Source organism: Chiloscyllium punctatum, chromosome 1 (assembly GCF_047496795.1).
Source record: "Chiloscyllium punctatum isolate Juve2018m chromosome 1, sChiPun1.3, whole genome shotgun sequence".
NCBI classification, from domain to species: domain Eukaryota; kingdom Metazoa; phylum Chordata; class Chondrichthyes; order Orectolobiformes; family Hemiscylliidae; genus Chiloscyllium; species Chiloscyllium punctatum.
In genome coordinates, this window is record NC_092739.1 from 141500785 (window position 1) to 141519088 (window position 18304).

At 42.3% G+C, this 18304-nt stretch overlaps 1 protein-coding gene across 3 annotated transcripts in view; it reads left to right on the top strand.

The window, feature by feature from the left end:
* The first annotated feature begins 377 nt into the window (after positions 1-377).
* Positions 378-18304, top strand: part of ctbp1 (C-terminal binding protein 1) — a 340616-nt gene continuing 322689 nt past the window's right edge. For 2 of the 3 annotated variants that reach the window (XM_072575853.1, XM_072575892.1), the window contains exon 1: positions 381-554. Coding sequence is in view for 1 of the 3 variants with exons in the window: in XM_072575900.1 (XP_072432001.1) it covers positions 506-554 (49 nt within the window). In the remaining 2 variants the exon portion in view is untranslated. Of the gene's footprint in view, positions 555-18304 lie in introns of all 3 variants that reach the window. The other variant, XM_072575900.1, reaches the window with a different exon arrangement.

Sequence of the window (18304 nt, forward strand, 5' to 3'; positions counted from 1 at the left end):
CAAAAGTGTGTTTTTGACAATGTGAATTAATATGTGTATATTTCAGTAACTCAGTGTAGCACAATATGATCCCCTGGCACATTATTTGGGTTTTCCAGTTCCTCAATCTTCAGAGATCATTTCATATTCTGAAAAAGGGCCATTGGACTCGAAATGTTAACTCTGATTTCTGTGCACAGTTGCTAGCAAACCTGTTGAGAGTTTTCCAGCAATTTCAGGTTTTGTCTCATGACGTTGATTCATTCCGTTGATACATCAGTTTGACATGACACCATTAAAAAAAAGTACAGTATATTGCAAACCTGAAGAATGGATGGATCAATCAATTCTAGCATTAATACAATTGGAAAAAAATAACATGCATTTTCTTTTCTTAGCAGGTGAGGAAGAGCTGTTGAAGCTTCTCAGTACACCATATCAATTGGATCTGTGTTTTGTTTTCCTCGGAGTCCTGCAGTAGGTGTGGCAACAACTTTTGGCCTTCAGTCCTGCCCTTGTGTCCCTCATGGACAAACATAAAGTAAAACGTCTGCGTCTAGATCGACTGTTTGCAGGTTAGAGCATTGGTGATCAAAATGATAAAACTAGGTGTGCATAAAAGTAATTAGCTGTTTTAAGGCAATAATTGTGCTTATCATAACTGTTCAAAATTCTTCTTGCAGCATCTGGCTACCTAAAGATGCGTACATGTGACTGTACTGCAATAACTTAAGTAGAACAATCTGTTCAAGTTCAAATGGTTAAAACAAGGATATGTTCTTTAAAGATTCCATAAATAACACAGGTTGATTGAGATGACAAGATGTTTTGACAATCAGTTTTCATATAACTTTCTTTCCCAGATAAACCACAATTCTTTTAATACTGAAGCTTTGATTGTCAAGAAATAATTTTTATGAATAATGTCTGTCTCCTGAGTAATCTCAGTTCTCAGATGGGCATTTTTGAAAAATGCAATCATTAATTCAAATCTATCTGGATGATCCATGGACTGCAGCAGTTCATGAAGACTGTTTTCCACTAACTTCTCAAGGGTAATTAAAGATGGGAAATTAATACTGGTTTAGCCAGCAACATGCACATCCCATGAAGTTATAAACAGCCACATGATGGTTAAGAATTGAAAGGTCCAGCATCTATTTTATGATATGTGCATGATATCACAGGTTATTGCAAATCATTTCCTATATCTGTTATTAATGCTTGCAATTTGTTTTCTGTTTGTTTATAATTTTACTACTTTTTCCTAATTTGTTCCCCTTCCTTCCCGAAACACCATGGTGCATACAGGATGGAGTTTCATGGGGAACTCCACTCTGCTACATTGTGTAAGTGGTCATTATATATTCCATGGAGAGTGTGCCCTCCCTGATGAATTTTTACTTGGTGGTGGAATGTACTTATTCTGGATCTTTTGAAATAACATTTGAAATATTTGTCACTGCTCTTTTCCTGATTGAACTCTTGTCTAATATCTTAATTTCAGTCAGTTCAGCTTTTATGCCAACACACGCATTTGCCATTTTACAAAGTTTAATATGCAAGCCTTAGACTCATTCTTCTTGCCTTTAGATGACAAATTCAGTCACATCACACTCACTGCTACTGAGAGATGCCTTTACTCTGAGGTAATTAATTGGCACTGTCACATGACTCAATCTCAAATTGTGTGCAGTGCTTGCTGTTTGGTCCCAGAACATGTTGCTCCAAGAAACTAACTTGAAACTATCTCAAAAGTATTTAATGATCTCCTCACCAAAGCTACTATTGCTAATCAATTTTTTCCAGTTTTTTTGGAGATTAAAATAATTATTGCTAGTCTATTATGCCAGGCACCCAATATTGCTTCTTATGTACTTCTTCATAAATGTGGTTACAGTTTAGGAACCTCTGGATCACTCCTATTCGTGACTTCTTTCTCTCAATGTTTCTTATCTCCACCAAAACCAATTTTATAACCAGATCTCTCCTGAACCTAGGTAATCTCTAACTATTGTACGAATGCTTCTGCACTTATTTATCTTCCTATTCTTCTCGAGTGACATATATCATTCAATATTCAGAATTCAATCCTTGTTATCCTGCAGCCATATCTCCACAATGGCTATCAAATCAGTATGTGCTATTAATTCATTTACTTCATTATGAATACTATGAACATACAGAGGCAGAACCTTTTTTTTTATTATCTGCGTAGCATCAAACCTTCGTGGCTAGCATATTTATAGGATTTCTTTTCCTCTGATCCTTCCTGACAGTCTCAGACCTTCATTTTCTACTTTGAATTTTGCTCTTTGACTCGACAGTACCCCTTGATTACATTTACTTGAGCTTGATTCCTCACCCCTGTTACAGAATTATCGAGGCATACAGTATTGGAACAGACACTTCGGGCCAACTCCTCCATGCTGACCAGGTTTCCCAAACTGATCTCGTCCAATTTGCCTGCTTCTCGCCCATAACCCTCTAAACCTTTCCTATTTATGTACCTGTCCAGGTACCTTCTATGTTCCTTCTCTGTGCCAGGGGCAGCACGATGGCTCAGTGGTTAGCACTGCTGCCTCACAGCACCAGGGAACTGGGTTCAATTCCACCCTCGGGTGACTGTCGGTGTGGAGTTTGCACATTCTCCCCGTGTCTGCATGGGTTTTCTCAGGGTTCTCCGGTTTCCTCCCACAATCTAAAGATGTGCAGGTTAGATGAATTGGTCATGTTAAGTTGCCCATAGTGTTCAGTGATGTGTAGGTTAGGTGCATTAGTTAGGGGTATATGTATAGTTCAAGAGTAGGGGTATGGGTCTGGGTGGGTTAGTCTTTAGAGGGTCAGTGTGGAATTGATGGGCCATACTGTCGGGATTCTATGATTCATTTGTTGTACCAATTCCTCTGGCAGTTTGTTCCAATTACACACCTCTGTGTGTAAAAGTTGCCCTTCAGGCTCTTTCTAAATCTTTCCCCGCTTACCTGAAACCTTTGCCCTCTAGTTTTGAATTCCCCTACCCTGGGGAAAAACTTTTGGCTATTTACTTTATCTCAACTTCCCTGGCTGTGCAGCTTGTATGAACACCAGTCCCAGCGTGATTCAGGTGTATGTCATCCCATCAGTATAGATCCCACTTTACCCAGTATTTGTGCCACTGCCCACAAATCACACCCACCTTTTCCACACCAGTCTGAGCCACACTTTAGATTAGATTAGATTAGATTTTTGCAAGGTTTGTAGATTAGATTACTTACAGTGTGGAAACAGGCCCTTCAGCCCAACAAGTCCACACCGACCCGCCGAAGCGCAACCCACCCAGACCCATTCCCCTACATTTCACCCCTTCACCTAACACTACGGGCAATTTAGCCTGGCCAATTCACCTAACCTGCACATTTTTTGGATTGTGGGAGGAAACCAGAGTACCCGGAGGAAACCCATGCAGACACAGGGAGAATGTGCAAATTCCACAAACAGTCACCTGAGGCGGAAATTGAACCCGGGTCTCTGGCGCTGAGAGGCAGCAGTGCTAACCACTGTGCTACTGTGCTGCCCACTTTATCTTCTGTAGTTTTATTCTTTGTATGCCAATTTGCAACATGGATCAGATGGTAATCCAGAGAGTATTACAGAATGAATCACAGAATCACAAAATTGCTACCATCCAGAAGGAGACCATTCAGGCCATTGTCTCTGCACCTGCTCTTCAAACGAGCATCATTACCAAGCGATGCTCCTGCTTTGTCTCCATACCCTTGCACACTATTTCTTTCTAAATAATCATCCAATGCCATCTTGAATATCTCAGTTCAGCCTGCCTCCACGACACTTCCAGGCAGTGCATTTCATTTCCTAAGTACTCACTGTGTGAAAAAATGTTTCTCACATCACACTTGTTTCTTTTGCGTGGTACTTTAAATTTATGCCGTCTTGTTCTTGTTCCTTGTACAAACCTTTGATTCTGCTTCTGAATTTAGCACCTAACTTTTCAGATTTCCTCAGCTGAACCTCTTTCCATATCTACCTATGTCATTGGTACAGATATGGACCATGACCACCTGATCCTTCCATTCCCATTGCATGCTCTTCTCTGCCCCAGGCTACACCAGATAACCTAAGCCCTGAGTAGACAACACAACTGTCTGGACTCAAGTTCTTTGCTTCAATCACTATTCACCATTACATTCTTTCCTGCGACTCCATGTTGAAAAGCTTCCTTTACCACAGTGCATGGCTCGTTAGTTGATCCATCCTGCAACCTCTACCCTCAAGCTGGAAGAGCCACAAACCCTGTTTGCCAATTGCTAAAGCTCCTATGCTTCTGCCTCTGGATCCCATTACCTGGTTAACTGACAGTCACACTCTCTGCATGGAATCAAACCCATGTCCCTGTGGCCGTGATGCAGTGGTGCTAACTAATGGTAAACTATTTAATTTTAGATATGAAGGTCTATGCCATGTATCTTCTATGTGCACATTCAAGAGGAAATTGTTTGGGCTCAGAAACAAACCCAGAAGCTGAAAGACGTAGGATCTGGAGGATACTTCCCCTTCATTTTTCCATTGCCATCCCCCCTTGGTGTCTCATTGACAGAACAGATGATTTACTTAAAAACTTGATCAAGTAGAGGATGAAGTCTTTGTTTCTCTGATCTGTGATGCTGTGGGTTGAAGCACCATGACTAAATAAGAAATAATACTTACGTTGGGAGTGTCACTAATTCAAAATTCTTCATCAATTTTGTTCAAGTATGAATATGCAATATTGAATTTCAAAATGTGATATATGAGCTGTCATAATTCGCATATAATGTTTCTGTTTATCCTTTTTTAAAACAATTTTTAGGTGGTTTAATGAGGTGTGCACCTTATTAAACGTATTGAATCTAACCTGTATTTATATCTTCATGGAAATGTTTTTCCTTTGTTGGATTTTGAACCAGCGGCTGATTCTAGTGTTCAACAGTACAATTCAATCTTTACTTGGAACTCCTTACCACTCAGTCTGCAAGAGATCAGTAGAGACAGAGTCGAAGACACCCCCCCACCCCGCCGTTCCAATAAAGTACAGGATCTTTATACATTCCATATTACAATAATTACATACAGCATTGACATCAGCGCTTACCAACTCCCCTCTGACTATTATGCCCCTCTCAAGACATCTATCAGCTGCATCATACTGAGTGGATGCTGCTTATTACCTTATGAAATTGTGATTGTTTGTTTTTCTGAGGTCATACTGACGAAGAAATGTTTTGCAAATGCCCGCTTAAAATGCTATCTGTTTTCTGGTGTCCTTTCACAAGGTTATCCATTTATATCCTTCATTATACGTCATCAGTCTTTGGTATTTGTAGTGATTAGAACCAGGTGGATCTCATTGACTAAGGGGTTCTTGATTGGAGTTGTTACCCTGGGCCATTCAGGAAACCCTGGCTGACCAACATAAACAGGGGATAAATCAAAATAAAAATAAATTTGTGTGTGTAGACTCTGATTAGAATCTCCTCCGTTATCGACTAAGAAAAGAACAGGAGATTTAGAATCTCCATGAAAAATAATATAAACAGGGGATTTAGAATCTCCTTAGCTCAGGGGACTGACTGTGAGCTGGCTGGCCACAGCCAACGTACTGTGCACAAGTAAATAAAGGATGACTTGGTGAGGGGATACCTGCTTCTTTGCAATTATTTCAGTGACGATGGGAGAAAACAAAACAAACATTCACTCGCAATAGTCATCTTGGATTTCGGGGTAAGCACTTCTGGCATCATGCTTTTATTTGGAAAACTTGACTCATTTGATGCTGTTGTCGAAGATTGGGCCCAGTCATGGAAAGAATGTGATATTTTTTCCAGACAAGTGACATTGGGCAGATGAAAAGCTATGAGTAATCTTTCTGACTGCTTGCATACCTGCAGCATTTTCGGTAATGAGGGGCTTAACTCTCCCAGAGGCACTAGATACTAAAACCTTCCAAGAGTTGATGGAGTTGGATAAGTAATGTCACAACCACAAGCATTCTCTAATTCTGAGATGCTATCGGTTTTATTTGATTGTTCGAGAACCAGGGAAATCCGTATTGGGACTTTTGACGAGGTTAAGAAAACTGGCAGAGGCATATGATTTTGGGTTAACCCTGAATTAGATGCTGAGAGACCATGTAGTATGTGGGATTAATGACATAACTATGCAGAAGTGCCTACTAGCTGAAGTCCAATTAGACTTCAAACAGGCACTACAATTGGCTTTGTCATTAGAAAATGTGACAAGTGGAACATCAGAGCTACAGGGCACCCCAATAGAAGTGGACGACCTCATCTGTCTGACTGAGCTTGGGGAACACCACTTGAGTATAGGCAATTGCAGAACCTCACACAGATGGACTCTCGGCCAGCCCACAGCAGAACCCTACAATAAAACCAAACCTCAGCCAAGTGGCTCAGAAATTCTTCAGGATCTGGGCTGGCAACCATTGTAGTTGCTGCTGGAGTGCGGACTCGAGAATGCAAAGGAGTCCGACAAGGCCTCACTTGAGTAAGAAAGCTCATAGGCAGGTACACAGAAGAGTGCACACCCTTGGAAAGACCCCCTACATGTGGGTTGGAACAATTAAATCGCTCAGCAACATCCAAAACAAAATCGATTAAAATGAACTTTTGGTTAAATGGTCATCCAGTTCTTTTGGAGGTCGATACCAGTGCAGCTATATTTGTTGTTGCAGAACCTGTCTTTAACAAAGCTTAGCTCACAACTCCAACCCTTAGGTTTGCACAAGACTTCAGCCAGACTAAGAACGTGCACTGGGGAATCGTTGTAGATTAAGGGTACGAATTTGGTCCTGGTCTCCTTTGAGAAGCAGTTGGTGCAGTTCCCATGAATGGTAGTAAGAGGCTCAGGGTTAAGCCTGTTGAATTGATTGAGAAAGTTTAATCTAAATTGGCTGAACATATTTTTGATGAGAAAATGTCTGCCTGAGTGAAGTCCCAGTGAAATTCCCAGGGCCAAAGCCACTTTACATGTTGACCAGGAAGGAGTTCCACGATTTTGCAAGGCCCCACCCGTTGCCATTCACCTTCCAGACAAAACGAAAGGCAGAAATCAGGAGGCTGGAGAGCGAAGGTATCATCAAACAGAAGGCAAACTTAAAGAAGGAGCCGACAGTGTCACTCCATACCAAATTGTCCCATTTTTGTTCAATTATAGGACCATCCAACAGGGATTGCTCCAGCAGAGTTGCTGATAAGGAGAAGACTCTGTATCAGGTGAAACATGATATTCCCAGACCAGAGGGGGGAGGGTGAAATGGTAGCAGCAACACCAATGTTAACAATGTCCCTCCTATAAGCGAAAAAGACAATGTAATTTGGGGATGAAGTATGGAGCCAGAACCATGGAAGTGGCCTTGTACGGGTACAAGGCGAGACTGATGCAAGGTCACGTCCCATGACTTACGAAGTTTGGATGGATGAGGCAGTTCTGAACAAACACGTGGATCACCAGAAAGCTGTTCATTTGCAAACTGAGCAGGAGCAAAACATACCTGGCCCCTCAGAATAGTCAGTATGTTCACCCCCTCCTTTGAGTGTCGAAGAAACTTCGGAGTCTGGGAGAGACACAATCTCAATACCATTGCTGCCGGAGGAAGAGGAGGAAACTCTCTTAAGGAGCCACGAATGCAAAAGACGGGCTATGGTCTGATACATGCCGCCCATATCAGAGTTCATATTAGAGTAACCAGACCAAGGGCATAAAACATCGCAGGAAAAGCTACAAGAGAAAGATAGGCCTTTGTTCCTGGACTTAGAGCAGTGAGATGTAGTGATTGGAACCAAGTAGCTCTCATTGACTATGACATCCTTGATTGGAGTTGTTAACCTGGACCAATCAGTAAGCCCTGACTGACCAATATAATCAGGGGATGTGGGTGAGAGCCAGATGGTACGTTGGGGCAGACTGAGAGCCAGAAAGCGGGTAGCCGTCCTCAGCGTTGTCACCCCGGGCAGGTAGCAGGACGGGCTGCCCCAGAGGTGGTCGAAAGGTTCTGAGGGTGGTTAGTGAAGCCGGAAGGTGGGTAGGCCTTCCTGACCTCTGTTACCCCGGGCGGGTACTGGGGCGGGATGTCTGAGAGGTGGTCGAAAGGTGTGTCAGGGTGGATCGAGAACTGGAAGGGGCATGGGGTGGACTGAGAGCCGAAGGTGGGTAGGGGCGGGCTGCCTTAGAGTGTTCGGAAGGTGGAAGGGATGGGGCTTGCTGGGTCTGTATTGTCTGCACTTTTTTTTTTATGTAACTGGATTGTCTTATGCATAAAGGTCATTGTTGGTGTCTTTTTATATTTGAAACTGGGATTTGTGGTTTGTCCTCATTTCCCTGTAAACTGGTTGAACGGTAGGGTTTGGGGCCTAGCTTTGCTGCTCCTCTCCCTTGTAAAATTGCTGTTGTATACAGCTGTAAATGTTAAGTGTTTTTGTAAATTGTTATGTAATTTGTTTAATAAAATATTATAGTCAGGGGATAAGCATTGCCCCTGTCGGGCTTTGCTTGTTACTGGTTCCCTGGCAACATGGGGTTTTTCTCGTGGTAATGGAAATACTGAATAAAATTATTCACACAGTGGTGTCTTCACTGAGTGTCTGCACACAAGACAGGTGCTGTGGGAGAAATTAAGCGCTACTGTGGGGCTAAGAAAAAGGGAAAAAAACAAAGCAAAGAGAGGGAATTTGGAATCTCTTCAATCTAGGGGATTGACTGCAAGCAGGCAAGGCACAGAGTGTACTGTGCACAAGTAAAGACAGGGTGACTTGGTGATGGGACACTGGTCTCGGTGCAGTTACTTCAGTGTTTGTACTATTTTTTATTAAATCCTCCCTGCTAATGAACTGGGGCTTATGTACTACCTAAGCCATTTGTCTAAAGGAGGTTAATTTGTTCATTTCATTTATAATTTCTGTATGCTTACATGTGTAATGACAATTATTTAAACAGCCTTTGATTATGGTGGGATCGGACTTTCCCTTTTAAACTTTACGTGTTTTCTCTTTCTATGAGGCACTTTATCATATTATCTGATTTACCGTGACCATAAAGGCCATGATCCTGATTGTGGAAACTGCTGCCTCAACTCATAATTCTCTTCACCCATGGGCAACTCCAACAGCTTCTATGTATGATATTCGACTGAAAACTGTCAATCTGATTCACAGTCATAACTCTTTGTCTGTATGTTCTTTGTACATGGTGGCTCAGTGGTTAGCACTGCTGCCTCACAGCACAGGGATCCAGGTTCAATTCCACCCTTAGGTGACTGTATATAAGGAGTTTGCACATTCTCCCTGTGTTAACAGGGGTTTTCTCTGGATGCTCGAATTTCCTTCCACAGTCTAAAGATTGGGCAATTTAGCATGGCCATAGTGTCCAGGACTATGCAGGCTAGGTGGATTAGCCATGGGAAATGAAGGATTACGGGAATAGGGTAGGAGGGTGTGTCTGGGAGGGATGCTGTTCAGAGGGTTAGTGTGGATTCAATGGGCTGAATGGCCTGCTTCCACACTGTATGGATTCTATGATTCTTTTGCTTTTTTTTGGTTGGTGAGTTTTGGCACTCCAGAATAATGTGTAATGGGACAATTTATGCAACATCAGTGATCCCTTTCCAACCTCTGGCATGTTGTGCTGACGGTGAATTCTGATCTTTGAGCATTTGACTCTGTGAATTAATGATATGAGCTCAACAGAAAGGAATGTCCTAAGATCAGGAAACTACAACTTAGAAGTAAGTTGGGTTGAGATGAGTGTTATGTAAGAGCCTTGGGCTCCTGAAGCAATCCTGCAATGATGTCCTGGAGTTGCTTCTCACTGAGCATAAATTGCATAGTCACCTGGTGTGATTTTTAAGTCCCTTAACAATAACCACAGAGTGGAAAGAAATAGTGTGAGGTTGTCAGACTGGTACAGCAATAGTCATGGGACATTTTAATCTATTTATAAATTAGAAAATAAGACAGGTAAAGTTAGTCCAGTTGAGGAGTTCATCGAATATTTTTTGGTATAGTTTCTAAGAACAGTATGTTCCACAGCCAACTGGAGAGCAGGGTATACCAGACTTGAATAGGATGAATTATTAACCTCATAGTGAAGGCACAAATAACTGCTAGTGATCATCACATAAGTGAATTTTACATTCAGTTTGAGAGAGAATAGAGTGGGTTCAAAACTACTCTTACTAAGTTTTATAAGGGCATGAAACAGGGCTAGACTGTCTAAAGTGAACTGCCAAATTAGGAAAGGGGGATATTAACAGAGGTGCAGTGGTAGACATTTAGAATCATAGAGATGTACAGCATGGAAACAGATCTTTTGGTCCAACACATCCACGCCGACCAGATATCCCAACCCAATCCAGTCCCACCTGCCAGCACCTGGCCCATATCCCTCCAAACCCTTCCTATTCATATACCCATCCAGATGCCTTTTAAATGTTGCAATTGTACCAGCCTCCAACATATCCTCTCGTAGCTCATTCCATACCTGCACCACCCTCTGTGTGAAAATGTTGCCCCTTAGGTCTAAGTTTCTCCAGCAATTTCTTCTTTTTATTTGTTTCAGATCTCTAGCATCTTTGGGTGGCATGGTGGCTAAGTGGTTACAGTGCTAGGGACCTGGGTTCAATTCTACCCTCAGGCAATTGTCTGCGTGGAGTTTGCACATGCTCCCCATGTCTGCATGGGTTTCCTTGAGGTGCTCTGGTTTCCTCCCACAGTCCAACCATGGGCAGGTGAGGTAGGTCAGCCATGCTAAATTGCTCATTGTTCAGGGACATGTAGGTTCAGTGGATTAGCCTCCTTCCACTCTGTAAGGATTCCATTATTCTATCCACAGTTCTTCATTATATTGAAGTAGTTTAAAGACTTCTTGCAACTGATGGCTTGGACATTGTTTTCTAACTCTGAAAGCCTGGATATTTCTACAAACTGGCTGCCAGGAGTCTTTTACAAACTAAATTTGCAGAGTTTCCAGACTCCTACATCGCTAAAAATATTGCCTTTCTGCTCAGACTTTTCTTCTGGTCTCAATCTGCAGAAGGCCCCACTGCCATATGCTTCTTTATTGTACAAATATGTAAAAACATTCAGCAATTAACCATCTAGGTAGCTAATCAAACCATTTAACTTTCTTGGAAAAACTATTTCAGTTCTCTACTCAAAATGGCTTTCGGTCTGTTGAAAAAAAGCATGTCACTTTCAAAAATCTGAAAACTAAAATTTATTTTTCCTCCACCTTCAAATTCAAGTTCAGAAATAAAACCAAGGTATGGGGCTCCCTAAAATACAAATTTCCGACTTATGAACACTTGCATTTGTGAACGTGATCTCATCCATTTATGGGAATAGTTCAGAATACACAGAACAGATAAATTCCAATGAGAAAAGAATCTCCAATGGAAAGACTGACCATCTGTGGTTAACTAAAAAAAATTTAAAGATTGCATCAACTCGAAGAAAGAATTCATATTTACATGCAGCTATGCAGCAAGGCAGATGATCGAACAGAATATAAACAAAAGCCAAGAATGACTAACAGGTTAACAAGAATTAGACTACAACAGAAAGTTAAATAGAAATATAAACTCCGATAGTTAGATTTTCTTTAGATATTTAAGATAGAAACAAGTTAGCAAAGTGAGTATTGATCCTACAGGAAAATAAGGCTCGAGATCTAATAATGGAAAGTAAAGAGACGACTGATAACCTAAACAGATTTGCTCTGATTTGCACTGTTTTGCATTGGTCTTCACTGTAGAGGATACAAGTAACAGTCCAAAAAAAATCTAAAAATCAGATAATATAAAGGAGGGAAGATATCAAGAAATACTGATCACTTTATTGATACTCTGGGCTGAGAAGTCCTCAACTTCTTCTGGAGTTCCTCCTAAGATTTTTTTAAATTCCAAATAAATGGCTCGCAAGTTGGTTGATGGAGTGCATTGATTTTAATTTTCCAAAATTCCCTCAATTCAGAGAAGGCTCCATTAGATAGGAAGTCAGCAAATGTAACTCCTTTATTCGAAGGGGAAAGTAGACAAAGCATGGAACTGTAGGCCAGAAGGCTTAACATTTTCTCCATGATGGATTTTCGAAGATATCATTAAAGTTGTCAATGCAGAACACTGAGATGAAACCAAGGTAATCAAAAGGAGCCAACATAGTTCTGTGAAATGTAAGTTACATTTAACCAATGTTTTTGGAGTTCTTAATTGAACTAATATGTTGGAGACAGTGGGGAACTGGAGGATGAACTGTTCCTAGATTTGCAAAAGGCATTTATTTCGGCACCATATCAAAATTATTGAAGGAAATGAAGGCTCATTGTGCAGGGGAGTATCATATTGTGATGGATAGAAAGATTGACTAGCTAACAGAAAAGAGAATAGCAGGTATAAATGGGTCAATATCTGTTTTAGATTACTTACAGTGTGGAAACAGGCCTGTCGGCCCAACAAGTCCACACCGACCCTCCAAAGAGCAATCCACCCAAACCTATTCCCCTTCACCTAACACTAGGGGCAATTTAGCGTGGCCAATTCACCTAACCTGCATATTCTTGGACTGTGGGAGGAAAGCGGAGCACCCGGAGGAAACCTACACAGACACGGGGAGAATGTGCAAACTCCACACAGACAGTTGCCTGAGGTGGGAATTGAACCTGGGTCTCTGGTGCTGTGAGGCAGCAGTGCTAACCACTGTGCCACCATGCCGCCTAATTAGACATTAGACACATTCGAAGCATTAGACACAAGGTGGATGAGCTTGAGGCTCTTTTGGAAATTGGCAGATACGATATTGTGGGGATAACTGAGACGTGGCTTCATGGGGACAGGGCCTGGGAAATGAATATTCAAGGCTACACGTGTTATTGTAAGGATAGACTGACGGGCAGAGGGGGTGGGGTGGCCTTGTTGGTAAGGGAGGATATTCAGTCCCTTGCGCGGGCGGACCTAGAGTCAGGGGATGTAGAGTCAGTGTGGATAGAGCTTCGAAACACTAAGGGTAAAAAGACCCTCATGGGAGTCATCTACAGGCCCCCAAACAGTAGTCTGGATGTTGGAGGTAAGTTGAATCAGGAGCTGAAATTGGCTTGTCGCAAAGATGTTACTACAGTTGTTATGGGGGATTTTAACATGCAGGTAGACTGGGAGAATCAGGATGGTATCGGGCCTCAAGAAAGACTTTGTGGAGTGCCTCAGAGATGGATTTTTAGAGCAGCTGGTGCTGGAGCCGACCAGGGATAAGGCGATTCTGGATCTGGTATTGTGTAACGAACCAGAATTGGTCAGTGACCTCGAAGTGAAGGAGCCATTGGGAAGTAGTGACCATAATACAATAAGCTTCAATCTGCAATTTGAGAGGGAGTGGGTACAATCTGAAGTGACAATATTTCAGTTGCATAAAGGGAAATATGGAGCTATGAGGGAGCAACTGGCCAAAGTTCAATGGTTCGATACCTTAACAGGGAAGACCGTGGAGGAACAATGGCGGATATTTCTGTGTATAATGCAGAAGATGCAGGATCAGTTCATTCCTAAAAGGAAGAAAGATCCCAGGAGGAGACATGGGCGGCCATGGCTGACAAGGGAAGTAAAGAAACATATAAGGTGAAAAGAGAAAAAGTATAACTTAGCGAAGATAAGTGGGAAAACTGAGGACTGGGAAGCTTTTAAAGAACAACAGAGGATTAGTAAGAAGGAAATATGCAGAGAAAAAATGAGGTACGAAGGTAAACTGGCCAAGAATATAAAGGAGGATAGTAAAAGCTTTTTTAGGTATGTCCAAGGCAAAAAAATGGTTAGGACAAAAATTGGGCCCTTGAAGACAGAAGCAGGGGAATATATTACTGGGAACAAAGAAATGGCAGAGGAATTAAATGGGTACTTCAGATCTGTGTTCACTGGGGAAGACACAAGCAATTCCCTGAGGTAACAGTGGCTGAAGGACCTGAACTTAAGGGAATTTCTATTTGCCAGGATTTGGTGTTGGAGAGACTGTTAGGTCGGAAGGTTGATAAGTCTCCGGGACCTGATGGCCTGCATCCCAGGGTACTGAAGGAGGTGGCTCGGGAAATCGTGGATGCGCTGGTGATTATTTTCTAGAGTTCAATAAAATCGGGGTTGGTTCCTGAGGATTGGAGGGCGGCTAATGTTGTGCCACTTTTTAAGAAGGGTGGGCGGGAGAAAGCAGGAAATTATAGACCAGTTAGTCTGACCTCAGTGGTGGGAAAGATGCTGGAGTCTATTATAAAGGATGAAATTACGGCACATCTGGATAATAGTAACAGGATAGGACAGAGTCAGCATGGATTTATGAAGGGGAAATCATGCTTGACTAATCTTCTTGAATTTTTTGAGGATGTAACTCGGAAGATGGACGAGGGAGATCCAGTGGATGTACTGTACCTGGACTTTCAGAAAGCTTTTGATAAAGTCCCACACAAGAGGTTAGTGAGTAAAATTAGGGCGCACGGGATTGGGGGCAAAGTACTAGATTGGATAGAGAATTGGTTGGCTAATAGGAAACAAAGGGTAGTGATTAACGGCTCCATTTCGAAATGGCAGGCAGTGACCAGTGGGGTACCGCAGGGATCCGTGCTGGGACCGCAGCTTTTTACAATATATGTAAATGATATAGAAAATGGTATCAGCAATAACATTAGCAAATTTGCTGATGACACAAAGCTGGGTGGTAGGGTGAAATGTGATGAGGATGTTAGGGGATTACAGGGTGACCTGGACAAGTTAGGTGAGTGGGCAGATGCATGGCAGATGCAGTTTAATGTGGATAAATGTCTGGTTATCCACTTTGGTGGCAAGAACAGGAAGGCAGATTACTACCTAAATGGAATCAAATTAGGTAAAGGGGCTGTTCAGAGAGATCTGGGTGTTCTTGTCCACCAGTCAATGAAGGCAAGCATGCAGGTACAGCAGGTCGTGAAGAAGGCTAATAGCATGCTGGCCTTCATAACAAGAGGGATTGAGTATAGAAGCAAAGAGGTGCTTCTGCAGCTGTACAGGGCCCTGGTGAGACCACACCTGGAGTACTGTGTACAGTTCTGGTCTCCAAATTTGAGGAAAGACATTCTGGCTATTGAGGGAGTGCAGCGTAGGTTCACGAGGTCAATTCCTGGAATGGCAGGATTGCCTTATACGGAAAGACTGAAGCGACTGGGCTTGAAAACCCTTGAGTTTAGAAGACTGAGAGGGGATCTGATTGAAACGTATAGGATTATGAAAGGACTGGACACTCTGGCAGGAGGGAACATATTTCCGTTGATGGGGGAGTGCCGAACCAGAGGACACAACTTAAAAATACGGGGTAGACCATTTAGGACAGAGATGAGGAGAAACTACTTCACCCAGAGAGTGATGGCTGTGTGGAATGCTCTGCCCCAGAGGGCAGTGGAGGCTCAGTCTCTGGATTCATTTAAGAAAGAATTGGATAGAGCTCTTAAAGATAGTGGAGTCAAGGGGTATGGAGATAAGGCTGGAACAGGATACTGATTAGGAATGATCAGCCATGATCATATTGAATGGCGGTGCAGGCTCGAAGGGCAGAATGGCCTACTCCTGCATCTATTGTCTATTGGCAAGATGTAATCATTGCTGTGCTGCAGGGCTCAATGCTGGGGCCTCAACTTCTTGGAATTTATCTAAGTGATGAACAAAGAGCCAGATATATTGTTGCTAAATTTGCTGATGACAGAATGGAAAATGGGCAAGTAAGTTATGAAAAGGATATAAGGAAATGACATAGGTTAAGAAGAAAAGACCTGGCAAATGAAGTGTAATGCGGGAAAATGCAAAATTGTCAATTCTGATTGGAAAAATAAAAAAGAAGCTTATCATGTGAATAGCGAGTGATTGCTGAACTCTGAGATGCTTGTGTCCTGTGCCTGAGCATATTTTGAAAGGGTAACTAGGGAGAGAATAGGGCCCCTCAAAGATCAGCAAGGAGGCCTTTGTGTGGAGCCACAGAAAATGGGGGAGATACTCAATGAGTATTTTGCATCAGTATTTACTGTGGAAAAAGATATAGAAGATATAGACTGTAGGGGAATAGATGGTGACATCTTGCAAAATGTCCAGGTTACAGAGGAGGAAGTGCTGGATGTCTTGAAATGGGTAAAGGTGGATAAATCCCCAGGACCTGATCAGGTGTACCTGAGAACTCTGTGGGAAGCTAGAGAAGTGATTGCTGGGCCTCTTGCTGAGATATTTATTTCATCGATAGTCACAGGTGAGGTGTCAGAAGACTGGAGGTTGGCAAATGTGGTGCCACTGTTTACGAAGGGTGGTAAGGACAAGCCATAGAAATATAGACCAGTGAGCCTGATGTCAGTGGTGGGCAAGTTGTTGGAGGGAATCCTGAGGGACAGAATGTGCATGTATTTGGAAAGGTAAGGACTGATTAGGGATAGTCAACATGGCTTTATGTGTGAGAAATCATGTCTCACAAACTTGATGGGGTTTTTGAAGAAGTAACAAAGAGGATTGATGAGGGCAAAGCGGTAGATGTAATCTATATGGACTTCAGTAAGGCGTTTGACAAGGTTCCCCATGGGAGACTGATCAGCAAGGTTAAATCTCAAGGAAAACAGGGAGAACTAGCTATTTGGATACAGAACTGGCTCAAAGGTAGAAGACAGTGTGTGGTGGTGGAGGGTTGTTTTTCAGACTGGAGGCCTGTGACCAGTGGAGTGCCACAAGGATCGGTGCTGGGTCCTCTACGTTTTGTCATTTATATAAATGATTTGGATGTGAGCATAAGAGGTACAGTTAGTAAGTTTGCAGATGACACCAAAATTGGAGGTGTAGTGGACAGTGAAGAGGGTTACCTCTGATTACAACAGGATCTTGACCAGATGGACCAATGGGCTGAGAAGTGGCAGATGGAGTTTAATTCAGATAAATGCGAGGTGCTGCATTTTGGGAAAGCAAATCTTAGCAGACCTATACACTTAATGGTAAGGTCCTAGGGAGTGTTGCTGAACAGAGAGACCTTGGAGTGCAGGTTCATAGCTCCTTGAAAGTGGAATCGCACGTAGATAGGATAGTGAAGGCGCGTTTGGTATGCTTTCCTTTATTGGTCAGAGTATTGAGTACAGGAGTTGGGAGGTCATGTTGCGGTTGTAGAGGACATTGGTTAGGCCACTGTTGGAATATTGCGTGCAATTCTGGTCTTCTTCCTATCGGAATGATGTTGTGAAACTTGAAAGGGTTCAGGAAAGATTTACAAGGATGTTGCCAGGATTGGAGGATTTGAGCTATAGGGAGAGACTGAACAGACTGGGCCTGTTTTCCCTGGAGCGTCGGAGGCTGAGGGGTGACCTTATAGAGGTTTACAAAGTTATGAGGGGCATGGACAGGATAAATAGACAAAGTCTTTTCCCTGAGGTTGGGGAGTCCAGAACTAGAGGGCATAGGTTTAGGTTGCGAGCGGAAAGATATAAAAGAGACGGAAGGGGCAACATTTTCTCACAGAGGGTGGTACGTGTATGAAACGAGCTGTCAGGCAAGTGGTGGAGGCTGGTACAATTGCGACATTTAAGAGTCATTTAGGTAGGTATATGAATAGGAAGTGTTTGGAGGGATATGGGCCATGTGCTGGCAGGTGGGACTAGATTGAGTTTGGATATCTGGTCGGCATGGACAGGTTGGACTGAACGGTCTGTTTCCATGCTGTACATTTCTATGACTCTATGTTCAAGGTGTGACATTACTGCAAGTTATTTTTGCTGAGTTTCGATTTCACTTATTTTTGTGAAATTGTTCCTGTGGTAAAAGAAATTAAGCCTATTTGGATTCTTCGAAGTTCAACATTCTAAAATTGTTTCTGTTGCTAAATTGTATTCCAGCTGCAAGAATTGATTCACTGTTCATTATTTAATAGTTCAATTTTCACAACATGGCATTTTCAGCCCTGATATATTTTTTAAATGCTGATTTTACAGATCTTTGAATCTATGGTTAGGAACTTTGTGGTTTCATGACAAACGGTTGAGAAAATATTAATTATGACAGTGGAGAATAATAGAAAGCAGATTTGTGAAACTACATTTTTTTGCTTTGTACAAACAGCTGGAGACTTGGAAAACTGGTTGTAGGAGTGTGAGAATATATCCCAGTCACAATCTCTCCCATTCATCACCATTTGATCATTTCTTCCATTTTCCAAATAGCTCTCCATTCAGTAAGCTATTTATCACACTTTTAAAAGCCAGCAATGTGGAAAGTTTGATCAAATGACTTCTGCAAATGTAGAAGATTTTA